The 12,920-nt window shown below is 40.6% G+C and overlaps 1 protein-coding gene across 1 annotated transcript in view; it reads left to right on the top strand.

Moving 5' to 3' along the window:
- LOC131447113 (chloride channel protein 1-like) overlaps window positions 1-12,920 on the top strand; it is a 35,251-nt gene that overhangs the window by 4,700 nt on the left and 17,631 nt on the right. Inside the window, exons 2-13 of the mRNA XM_058618588.1 lie at window positions 3,407-3,698; window positions 3,780-3,911; window positions 5,062-5,190; window positions 5,331-5,464; window positions 6,221-6,298; window positions 6,796-6,874; window positions 7,371-7,496; window positions 7,640-7,724; window positions 8,167-8,268; window positions 8,372-8,456; window positions 9,639-9,797; window positions 12,406-12,475. Of these exons, the coding sequence (XP_058474571.1) occupies window positions 3,407-3,698; window positions 3,780-3,911; window positions 5,062-5,190; window positions 5,331-5,464; window positions 6,221-6,298; window positions 6,796-6,874; window positions 7,371-7,496; window positions 7,640-7,724; window positions 8,167-8,268; window positions 8,372-8,456; window positions 9,639-9,797; window positions 12,406-12,475 (1,471 nt within the window). The remainder of the gene's footprint in view (window positions 1-3,406; window positions 3,699-3,779; window positions 3,912-5,061; window positions 5,191-5,330; window positions 5,465-6,220; window positions 6,299-6,795; window positions 6,875-7,370; window positions 7,497-7,639; window positions 7,725-8,166; window positions 8,269-8,371; window positions 8,457-9,638; window positions 9,798-12,405; window positions 12,476-12,920) is intronic.

The following is a 12,920-nucleotide window of genomic DNA, read 5'->3' as shown; positions in this document are numbered from 1 at the left end:
AAAGTTCCAAATGTACTTAAAGTTGCAAATGTACTTAATGTTCCAAATGTACTTAAAGTTGCAAATGTACTTAATGTTCCAAATGTACTTAAAGTTGCAAATGTACTTAAAGTTCCAAATGTACTTAAAGTTGCAAATGTACTTAATGTTCCAAATGTACTTAAAGTTGCAAATGTACTTAAAGTTCCAAATGTAATTAAAGTTCCAAATGTACTTAAAGTTTCAAATGTACTTAAAGTTCCAAATGTACTTAAAGTTGCAAATGTACTTAATGTTCCAAATGTACTTAAAGTTCCAAATGTACTTAAAGAGTCGTGAGCGCGACATCCAACTGGAGATCAAAGTTAAAGACTTATGTCTTCTTAAAGTTCCAAATGTACTTAATGTTCCAAATGTACTTAATGTTCCAAATGTACTTAAAGTTCCAAATGTACTTAAAGTTCCAAATGTACTTAAAGAGTCGTGAGCGCGACATCCAACTGGAGATCAAAGTTAAAGACTTAAGTCTACTTAAAGTTCCAAATGTACTTAATGTTCCAAATGTACTTAAAGTTCCAAATGTACTTAAAGTTGCAAATGTACTTAAAGTTGCAAATGTACTTAAAGTTGCAAATGTACTTAAAGTTCCCAATGTACTTAAAGTTGCAAATGTACTTAAAGTTGCAAATGTACTTAAAGTTCCAAATGTATTTAATGTTCCAAATGTACTTAAAGTTCCAAATGTACTTAATGTTCCAAATGTACTTAAAGTTCCAAATGTACTTAAAGAGTCGTGAGCGCGACATCCAACTGGAGATCAAAGTTAAAGACTTAAGTCTAATTAAAGTTCCAAATGTACTTAAAGAGTCGTGAGCGCGACATCCAACTGGAGATCAAAGTTAAAGACTTAAGTCTACTTAAAGTTCCAAATGTACTTAATGTTCCAAATGTACTTAAAGTTCCAAATGTACTTAAAGTTGCAAATGTACTTAAAGTTGCAAATGTACTTAAAGTTGCAAATGTACTTAAAGTTCCCAATGTACTTAAAGTTGCAAATGTACTTAAAGTTGCAAATGTACTTAAAGTTCCCAATGTACTTAATGTTCCAAATGTACTTAAAGTTCCAAATGTACTTAAAGTTCCAAATGTACTTAATGTTCCAAATGTACTTAAAGTTCCAAATGTACTTAAAGTTCCAAATGTACTTAAAGTTGCAAATGTACTTAATGTTCCAAATGTACTTAAAGTTCCAAATGTAATTAAAGTTCCAAATGTACTTAAAGTTTCAAATGTACTTAAAGTTCCAAATGTACTTAAAGTTGCAAATGTACTTAATGTTCCAAATGTACTTAAAGTTCCAAATGTACTTAAAGAGTCGTGAGCGCGACATCCAACTGGAGATCAAAGTTAAAGACTTATGTCTTCTTAAAGTTCCAAATGTACTTAATGTTCCAAATGTACTTAATGTTCCAAATGTACTTAAAGTTCCAAATGTACTTAAAGTTCCAAATGTACTTAAAGAGTCGTGAGCGCGACATCCAACTGGAGATCAAAGTTAAAGACTTAAGTCTACTTAAAGTTCCAAATGTACTTAATGTTCCAAATGTACTTAAAGTTCCAAATGTACTTAAAGTTGCAAATGTACTTAAAGTTGCAAATGTACTTAAAGTTGCAAATGTACTTAAAGTTCCCAATGTACTTAAAGTTGCAAATGTACTTAAAGTTGCAAATGTACTTAAAGTTCCAAATGTATTTAAAGTTGCAAATGTACTTAAAGTTCCAAATGTACTTAATGTTCCAAATGTACTTAAAGTTCCAAATGTACTTAAAGAGTCGTGAGCGCGACATCCAACTGGAGATCAAAGTTAAAGACTTAAGTCTAATTAAAGTTCCAAATGTACTTAAAGTTCCAAATGTACTTAAAGAGTCGTGAGCGCGACGTCCAACTGGAGATCAAAGTTAAAGACTTAAGTCTAATTAAAGTTCCAAATGTACTTAAAGTTTCAAATGTACTTAAAGTTCCAAATGTACTTAAAGTTGCAAATGTACTTAATGTTCCAAATGTACTTAAAGTTCCAAATGTACTTAAAGAGTCGTGAGCGTGACATCCAACTGGAGATCAAAGTTAAAGACTTAAGTCTTCTTAAAGTTCCAAATGTACTTAATGTTCCAAATGTACTTAAAGTTGCAAATGTACTTAAAGTTCCAAATGTACTTAATGTTCCAAATGTACTTAAAGAGTCGTGAGCGCGACATCCAACTGGAGATCAAAGTTAAAGACTTAAGTCTACTTAAAGTTCCAAATGTACTTAATGTTCCAAATGTACTTAAAGTTCCAAATGTACTTAAAGAGTCGTGAGCGCGACATCCAACTGGAGATCAAAGTTAAAGACTTAAGTCTACTTAAAGTTCCAAATGTACTTAATGTTCCAAATGTACTTAAATGTACTTAATGTTACAAATGTACTTAAAGTTGCAAATGTACTTAAAGTTGCAAATGTACTTAAAGTTCCCAATGTACTTAAAGTTGCAAATGTACTTAAAGTTCCAAATGTATTTAAAGTTGCAAATGTACTTAAAGTTCCAAATGTACTTAATGTTCCAAATGTACTTAAAGTTCCAAATGTACTTAAAGAGTTGTGAGCGCGACATCCAACTGGAGATCAAAGTTAAAGACTTAAGTCTACTTAAAGTTCCAAATGTACTAAATGTTCCAAATGTACTTAATGTTCCAAATGTACTTAAAGTTCCAAATGTACTTAAAGTTCCAAATGTACTTAAAGAGTCGTGAGCGCGACATCCAACTGGAGATCAAAGTTAAAGACTGAAGTCTACTTAAAGTTCCAAATGTACTTAATGTTCCAAATGTACTTAAAGTTCCAAATGTACTTAATGTTCCAAATGTACTTAAAGTTGCAAATGTACTTAAAGTTGCAAATGTACTTAAAGTTCCCAATGTACTTAAAGTTGCAAATGTACTTAAAGTTCCAAATGTATTTAAAGTTGCAAATGTACTTAAAGTTCCAAATGTACTTAAAGTTGCAAATGTACTTAAAGTTGCAAATGTACTTAAAGTTCCCAATGTACTTAAAGTTGCAAATGTACTTAAAGTTCCAAATGTATTTAAAGTTGCAAATGTACTTAAAGTTCCAAATGTACCTAAAGTTGCAAATGTACTTAAAGTTGCAAATGTACTTAAAAAGCTACTTATAATTGAAAAAAGCAACCTCAAATGACAACTGGGTTAATTTTCACAGAGTTTGTCATAAAGTGACATGTTTGTGTTTCAGCAGCAGCTGCTGTGTTCTGGTTAAAAGAGACTCCGGTCTCACAGGATCAGGAACCAGCTGTGTTTAACAAACACATGGCTGTTGATCACACGTTCAGTAAATCCGTTAACAGTGATTTTTACCCGTGTGATTGACAGCTCTATGGGGAGTATCAGGAACACCAGGGAGGCTCCGGCAGACGCGAGGCCACGCGCCTGCTAGCAGAGAGACAGATCAAGAAACACGGCAGCCATCCTTGCGGCCATGCCAAGACGCGGCACGTGCACGGTCGGCGCTGCCAGAACGGCTTCCACGGTCGCCACGGACACCACAGCAGGCAAAGAAACCGCCGCCAGTCCAACATGGAGGCGGAGGCCGCCGACGAGCAAACGGCCGAGCCGGACTTCACGTCCTCTCTGAAGAAGAGACGCTCTTACTCCAAGTGTCGAGGTGAGGAGCGGTGAGGGAGGTGTTCACACGTTCACAGGTGTGTGTGTGTGTGTGTGTGTCAGCTCCTGTGCTTTCTGTCAGACTGTGTAGCACGGGTGCAGCAGTTCCTCGTGACCAGGTTGGGAGAAGACTGGATCTTCCTGGTTCTGCTGGGCATCACGATGGCACTGGTCAGCTGGACGATGGACTACGCCAGCGCAAAGAGCCTGGAAGGTAAGGACGTACCTAATAATGTGACAGCTGTCTCTGCAGAGCCCAGCTCACACTACGGGAAACTGTGAAATACTGGCCAGCGTGTCAATTCAACATCTAAGAAACATCGCAGACAGCACTGAGACAGTTGCAGGTCAGAGGTCCAGAAATGGAATAATTCTTATACTTTAAAGTGAAAATGTTTAGATTTTCTCTGCACACTGGATGTGATGTGAATATACGGACGAAGCTGCCGATCATTCGGATGCAAAGAAACATTGCATCACAGTATGTTTGAGACCAGAGCAGATGGTGATGGAAAAATAAAAGTCACAACTTCACACGGAGAAATTAGCCGTTGAGTGGACACGTGTTTTGAAAATATTCCAAATGTGTGAATAATTTGTACGAATAAAAGGCGTCTGGTGTACAAAGACCTTTTAGATCAAGGCTTTTATATTTACTGTAAGCGAGGGCCTTGCTTTACGGAGGCCGCCATTTTGTGCCTACATTTTTTTCAGCAGCAGCCGAAACAGACAAAGCAGACGTTGGACTTGTTCCATTTTGTGGCAAAAACGAATTATGCAAATGAAGAGCAACAACATCCTGTCTGGTATGTTACGGCCACCGCAGTGACAGGATTCCACGTGTGTTCTTCTCATCACGTAACTCCTAGTCCGTTATCTAGGAAATGAAAAAACTTTGGACCCTCGTGTGGAGGATAAAGCGGGAGAAGTTGGACGGATACTGGAAAGCAGAGAAATACTTGTCGTTACGGTAGAACCTCAGGACTCGCGTGGAGCGAGCGCCCAATCACAGACGAGATTCACCGTCAACGTCGAGTCAGCTTCTCAGGACTGTCGTTCCTAAACGGTTGAAAAACTTGGGAAAAGGAGCAGAAGAACTCAGTCATTGAACATTTTTAACAGTTCTACAGCGGCCTGGTCATCATGACGGCTTAAATAGACATTTATGAAGTGGCAGAACTTGCATTTTGACCATGTAATTACACTTTGAACGTGAACCTTTACTTACCACATGTCACATGTTAAATGCTAAAGTGACAGTCCGTCGTGGTGTGAATTTGTCTTCACGTGGTTCTCATTTCATGCCTTTTCTCTCCTCTTCTCTCCCCGTTCATCTCAATCGTTCCATCGCGTCACTCCTTCAGCGTATAAGTGGATTCACGGGGAGCTGAGGGGGAACATCCCCCTGCAGTACCTGGCCTGGGTTTCATATCCCCTGATTTTCATCCTCTTCTCCTCCCTCTTCTGTCACCTGGTTTCTCCTCAAGCGATCGGTCTGTACCCCCTTCCTCCTTTTTTGTCCCCCCCCCCCCCCCCTTCCTCCTCCTCGTCCTCCTCCTCATATTTGTGTCCTTGTTCGTCTCGTACGCACATGGATGCTGCGACTCTGAACGAATGTCGCCCTCTGTTCCAGGTTCTGGGATCCCAGAGTTGAAGACCATCCTGCGAGGCGTTGTCCTCAAGGAGTATTTGACCCTCAAGGCCTTTGTTGCTAAAGTTATTGGTCTGACCGCTGCTCTGGGCAGTGGAATGCCAGTCGGTAAAGAGGTGAGTCGACACAGATTTAGAACCCCTTGTATCTTTTTTATGGCAGGTGTGTGTTTTTGGTGATATTTTTTTAATTCCCATTATAACCTGGCTCTTGGTTACAGCTTCTTCCCCTTTTGTGTAAATGTGATTATTTGTTTTGTTAGTATTTATCTGATCATTTGTCTTCAATCAAAGTGTATTTATGTCACACTCCTTGGATGTTTAACCCTGTCATGATTTATTGGAGCAGTTGATATTTTGAGAACTAAATCATATTTATTGCTGCCACCTTTAATCTATCCCTTGGAGGGTTTTTGGGCAATTCTCCCTCACATTCCTGTTGTTGCACAGTGTACAGTACACTTCAATAAATCAATGAAATCAAATAATAATAACACTTTGTGTCGAAGAAAAAAGTTACGTTCGCCACCCTAGGTACAAAAAATGTACCCAGTAAATAATTATAGTTTCACAGATTGTGACATCTAATTACATTTTTACATTTTAGACCCATTTTTTTCTCTGGCATGCATATCATTTTTCTGGTAATGCAGTAGGTGGCAGTGTTGTATTGTAAATGGCCAATGTCAGTTTATACTGAAATTAACAGGACATGTTGATGATCAGCACTAGTATTTTTTTAATGCAATAAAATGAACAAATAACTTTAATAGCAGTTTTAGGTAGAGGTTATTTGTGTACTTTGTACTCCATGTACATGACATTAAGTTAATTGTCGCCTCTTCCTCCTCCTCCTCCTCTTCTTCCACTCAGGGTCCGTTTGTCCACATTGCCAGTATCTGTGCTGCCGTCCTCAGCAGGTTCATGTCCTTCTTTTCAGGAGTTTATCAGGTAAGTTAATGTCATGTTACACATTTTTATATATATACAGTGTATATATATATATATATATATACATATATATATATATACATATATATACATATATGTATATATATGTATATATATATATATATGTGTATATATATATGTGTGTGTATGTATATATATGTATATGTATATATATACACATGTATATCTATATATATATATGTATATATATATATATATATATATATATATATATACACACACATAGCACTGGGGGGAATTCAAGACAATTATAAAAGACAGAGAAATAAGCTCAATAGGTTCTTGTGATTGCACTGTGTAATCATGTAAATCCCAATCTTGTTGTCCTGCAGTGTGTGATCGTATTTTGTGTCTTGTGTGTTTGGAGTAACATTCTGTGTTTATGCGTGTGTGTGTATATGTTACTTTTCCACCGTCTCAACCTTCTCTCCTCCTCCTCCTCCTCCTCTTCTTCCTCCTGCTGTCTGGATCAGTAGAATCCATACTGTTATACAGACATCCTGACAGTAGGCTGCGCTGTTGGGGTGGGCTGCTGCTTTGGTACTCCACTGGGAGGTGAGCTGCCTCTTCTCTTGCTCTGACATCTTCCCTCTGAGTTTCTGGATGAAATATTTGTTTAAGATATCAATTAAACCAGATTTAGGACACTTGACAAAAGATTCACTGAATAAACTCTGCACCAGCTTAAATTTACGATATGTTACTACAATTCATCTCAGACTTTTCTCGTGGGAAACTGACGTTTATTTCCCACACCAAAGTCTATAAAGAAAATCAGTGATTTTAGCTGGCGGGAACACAGGAGCTGCTGGTCCTCTGCTGCCTCGTGTGGTCACTTTAATGAAGGGTTTTAAAAGAAAATTCAAAAAAACTTGATTTTCTCTCTGGACTTTGGTGTGGGAGAGTGAGTGGTTTACACAAGTAAAGGTCTGTGTAACGGTGAGATAAGATGTCGTAGATTTGATCAGGTGAGTCTGTTGTTCAGAAGCGTAAGTCGCAGGTTGCTTGATGTTTTCACTTCCTGTTGTGTGTTTTTGTTTTCTTTTACCAGGTGTGCTCTTCAGCATCGAGGTAACATCCACGTACTTTGCAGTGAGAAACTACTGGAGAGGATATTTCGCTGCCACCTTCAGTGCTTTCATCTTCAGAGTCTTATCAGTGTTTAACAAAGACGCAGGTATTTACCCTCAACACCCTTCTTTTATTAATGTGTACTTGGCCTGTCTTCCACTAGATGGCGTTCTCCTCCAGCATGTAGCAGCACACTGTTTCATGTCTGTGTGACCTGCTGCTGTAGATAAAATTCTTCTTCTTCTTCAGTCACCATCACAGCTCTGTTCAGGACAAACTTCCGCATGGATTTCCCCTTCGACCTGCAGGAGCTGCCGGCGTTCGCCATCATCGGGTGAGCGGTGACAGAACACTGAGACTCTCATTTGAAATCAGTGTGTGTAACATGCTTTTAAAACTAAAATATTGTATATAATTGCACTGCAGTGCTGAGAGTGGAGACTGAACGTTTTACTTTGAAGGAATTTAAGCTTTTCTTTGTGTGAGATGGAAAAAACAGCTAAATCTGTGGCCGTCAGCTGCTCTGATCAGTAAAGATCAGTTATCCACCTCTGGTCCACAACAATACAGATTTGATTCCAAATTTAGTTTATTTTAACTTGTTTCACGACAACGGGGTAAATGAGAATGAAATAATGTTAGAAAGTCGACATTTAATAAGAACATGACCACACACGTCGTTCATGATTAGTCAAAGATTTTTGCCGTGTTTGTTGATATTTGACGGGGATGCGACGATGCCGATACAGATACCGATATTTGTTTTGCATGTGCAGGATTTCCTGCGGGTTCCTGGGAGCGTTCTTCGTCTACCTCAACAGACACGTGGTGCTGTTCATGAGACGACAGAACGCCATGACACGCTTCCTCACCAGACAGTGAGTCCACACTCACACTCACACTCACACACAGAGTGGGATTCTTTAGATAAACAGTGAAGTTTCATTGATGTTTGTTTTGTTGTTTTTTTCCTCCTCTCAGTCGTCTGTTGTTTCCCGCCGTGATCACGCTGCTCATCGCCACCTTGACCTTCCCTCCTGGGTTTGGACAGTTCATGGCTGGAGAGGTCAGAGGTCATGTGGTGTAAACAGGGATGAGGATGAATGTTGCTGTTGCTGAAACTTCATTAGCATGTTTTTAAAAACACCAGCAGGGAAAGAAAGATGTTTATTTAGCAGAGCAGATGCTTCGTCGTCTGATTACAGGCGCGTTCACACCAGTTGGTTTACTTGGAAAGTCCAGTTGGTTTGTGGAGGTGTGAACGTGCAACCCAACTCTGATGTTCTGCTCTTATGTGGCAGAAACAGAAGTTCTGCACTAACCAATCCTCAGGTGAGGAGGGGCATACGAGGGGCAACTTGGACCAGCTGAATGTTGCAACCCTCAAACGTACCAGGTCTAGTGGAGACTGTTAGATGTGAAAACCACCTCACTTTTTCAGCCCAAACAAACCCGTGGTGGTGCTTTGACAGAGTGAAATCCGTTCAGTCCTGCCTGAAGGCACAGCTCAGAGAGATGAGAGCAGTTCAGTGATAGGAGATTAAACTTGAACCCACCACTCCAGTAAAGACTCACAGCAGCTTAAACAGCTGCTTTCACAGCCTCTCTGTTCAGTCTGGGCAGGAAGTAGAAACAGGTGAAGGTGAATTATTTACACCTGGAAGTGAAGTAGTCACTTGTTGTGAGTCATGTGAAGAGAATGAGTCACTGGATGCAGTCATCAGTTCACGTCTGTTTCTTCTTCTTCTCTCTTTAATCTTCCTCCACTTTTTCCTCCTTGTTGCTTTAAAAGGGAGAGTATGTTTTGTTTTTTTCCAAGTGTGGATTATGAGGTCTGACGACGCTACATCTACAACCTCGCAGTACTTACCTCATAAAATCTTTGTTAGTTTACGTCTACCATGTCTTGAGAACATGTTCAGTCTTTATCTCACTGTTACACGGACTGAAGTTTGTAAACCACTCACTCTCCCACACCAAAGTCCATAGAGAAAATCAGTGATTTTAACATCACACACACAGGAGTTGTTGATCCGCTGCTGCCTCCATCACTGAGTTCTAATGTCTGATTTTAGTGAATTCGGCATTTGAAATATTTCATTTAGACTTAACTCAGTGACACAAAGTGACCACAGGAGGCAGCAGAGGACCAGCAGCTCATGTGTCCCTGTGGTCTAGAATCAGTGATCTCTCTCTGGACTTTGGTGTGTGAGAGTGAGTGGTGGTCTCTCTCTGGTTCTCTCCTCAGTTGATGCCCAGACAGTGCATCAGCTCCCTGTTTGACAACTTCACATGGACAAAGATCTCTGGAGCTGCTCCTCCTCCAGTGGGTCTGGGCCTCTCTGCTGCCTGGATCCATCCTGACGTCAGCGTCTTCATCATCCTGCTGCTCTTCTTCATCATGAAGGTCTGTGGCTGCTGATGCACGACTGTAGAGAGTGTGTGTGTGTGTGTGTGTGTGTGTGTCTTTGGCCAAGGTCAACAGTGCTGAAAACCTGCTGCTGCTCAGCGTTTCTTCTGTTTTCTTTCATGACACACACACACACACAAATAAACTGATACACAGCATTTTTTACTGTTTTATGGGTCATACCATTTTCTCACTGCTGATCATTGATTATGGAGTTTAGCAGGGAAATAAAAAACAAGGCTTCGTCCACGTGAGGTGGATGTTTTTGAAAACTGAGGGTCAGACGACAGAGACCAGGTCAGACGACAGAGACCAGGTCAGACGACAGAGACCAGGTCAGACGTCAGTGACCAGGTCAGACGTCAGAGACCTGGTCAGACGACAAAGACCAGGTCAGACAATCACAGAATCTCGACCTGTGGACGTGAAACAGATCTGAATTCAGTCAAGATTTTACAAATATATGATCCCTCATATTAAGACTGGTCCTTGATCCAGACTGATCTTCAGTCCGGACTGGTCTTCAGTCTGTCGTGCTGAGGCTCGAGGACAGTGAATAGGTGAAAAACAGTGATCGTCTGCTCATGATTTCTGTGAAGAAGTCAGGACTTATCAGCAATGTTCCTCTACCTCCTGCCACTGTGAGGAGACATGAATGGTGACACTTCCAAATCCACATGTTGACCCACCTCTTCTCTGTAGTGTTGGTGGAAGTTAAACACATTTGTTGATGTGCGACGATAAGTGTGTGTCTCTGTCTTTATCACACACACACACACTCCTCCTGTTCCTGATCAGAGTGTGCATCTCTGTCTTCGTCACACACACACACACACACACACTCCTCCTGTTCCTGATCAGAGTGTGTGTCTCTGTCTTCGTCACACACACACACACACACACTCCTCCTGTTCCTGATCAGAGTGTGTGTCTCTGTCTTCGTCACACAAACACACACACACACACTCCTCCTGTTCCTGATCAGAGTGTGCATCTCTGTCTTCGTCACACACACACACACACACACACACACACACACTCCTCCTGTTCCTGATCAGAGTGTGTCTCGCTCTCTTTCTCAGGATTTGTGACACTGTGTGAGTGTGTGTGTGTGTGTGTGTGTGTGAGAGACTGTGTGGATGAACGGTGACAGTCTTGTGATGAGAGCAGCAGCAGTGATGATGATGATGATGACGATGATGATGATGATGAGGATGATGAGTTTTCATAATAACCACGTACAGAATAATAATCCATGCTGGTGAAATTACAACAAAGATAAAGCTCAGCGTGTTGTCTCACACACACACATTCTCACACAGCAGTCTTACTGAGGACACTCATAGACCTAACACATTCCAAGCACCTTAACCTAAACACAATTCTTTAACCTTAACCCCAAAAAAGCCCTTTAAAGCTGTGAAGACTGCCCAAAATGTCCTCACAAACACGCACATACAAGAACACACACACACACACACACACACACACACACACTCTTGTGCTTGTAGGAAGGTAATGATTACGGCTGCGAGCTGTCGGCTGTGGGAGAACAAAGCATGTTATCAGACGAGTCAGTCTGTGTGGAGACACGGTGCTGGTTCTCTGCCGCTTCACTGGACCAGCTGCTGGTGAAGTGCCTTGCTCAAGGACACCAAGTGTGACTGGGTTCCCCTCCCACACACACACACAGTGTTGGCCATGTTTTTTCTTCTACATAACTACGCAAAGGAACACAAGGACTTGACTTAAACTCTTGTTGCTATGCAACTCACCATCTTGGAAGTGATGTAATTAGTATGAGGCGTCAGTCACCTGCTGCAACAAGAACAGCAGGTGTTTGCAGTGTGGTTGTATGAGGTACTGACATTTAGGAACATGTTCACGTCTTTATCTCACTGTTACACACACTTTTCCAACAGGAAACTGAAGTTACTCTCCCACACCAAACCACACTTTAGCTGCTGGGGACACAGGAGCTGCTGGTCCTCTGCTGCCTCGTGTGGTCACTTTCTGTCACTTTTAGCGAAGGATTCCAAATGCCAAAGTGACAAAATAAGACATTAGAACTCAGTGATGGAGGCAGCAGTGGATCAACAACTCCTGTGTGTGTGATGTTAAAATCACTGATGTTCTCTATGAGGTTTGGTGTGAGAGAGTGAGTGGTTTACAAACCTTTTTTGTGTAAAATGAATGCGTCAAACAGACTTTTTCAATCAAAAAAAATTGTGTTTTTTGTAAACAATCACTCTCCCACCCACACACACACACTCACTCACTCTCCCACACCAAAGCCCATAGAGAAAATCAGTGATTTTAACATCACACACACAGGAGCTGCTGGTCCTCCGCTGCCTCCATCACTAAGTTCTAATGTCTTATTTTGTAAAATTCGGCATTAAAAATCCTTTGTTCAGATTGACCTCAGTGACACAAAGTGACCACAGGAGGCAGCAGAGGACCAGCAGCTCCTAAAATCACTGATTTCCTCTATGAGGTTTGGTGTGTGAGAGAGTTTCCATGTTGTTCAGATGTCGTACACTGCGCTGACGTGCTCTTGTGTCTCAGCTGGTGTTTTTAATCATGTCTTTGTTTTATGTGACAGTTCTGGATGTCAGCTGTTGCCACCACCATGCCTATCCCGTCCGGAGCCTTCATGCCTGTCTTCATACTGGGTAAGATTCTGTGTTCATGTAGCATCGTAAAAACATTCTGTACAGCCAAAACTCTAATTTGGAAAAGTTCCTAAAGTTCTCACTTTTCTAAAAAACTCTCGTAGACCAGTATTGACAGGAATCTGTTTATCTGTTCGTTTACAACAACTTCTCATGAATAAATTCATCTCACGGATGTTGTGTGTGTTTATGTTTGTGGTTTTAACAGCGTTGTCCTTTTGCCCTTTTACACAAACCAGCAGTTTATTTAATCATTTATTTAATGAAGGTGAAAAATGTGGAATTAGTTTAACATTTGTATAATTGTGAACACATTTGCTGTTGTTTTCTGTCTTTTTAAAATCCACTTTTGTAGTTTAACGACTGATTTACAGTCCGGTCTGTGACCCGCACTCAGGATTAATCTGTCCATTGTTTTCTTAATTAATCGTTGAGTCTGGTTTGT

The sequence above is a fragment of the Solea solea genome, chromosome 20 (genome assembly GCF_958295425.1).
Source record: "Solea solea chromosome 20, fSolSol10.1, whole genome shotgun sequence".
NCBI classification, from domain to species: domain Eukaryota; kingdom Metazoa; phylum Chordata; class Actinopteri; order Pleuronectiformes; family Soleidae; genus Solea; species Solea solea.
The sequence above is the reverse complement of the archived record's forward strand: the minus strand, read 5'-3'. Positions and strand labels throughout refer to the sequence as shown.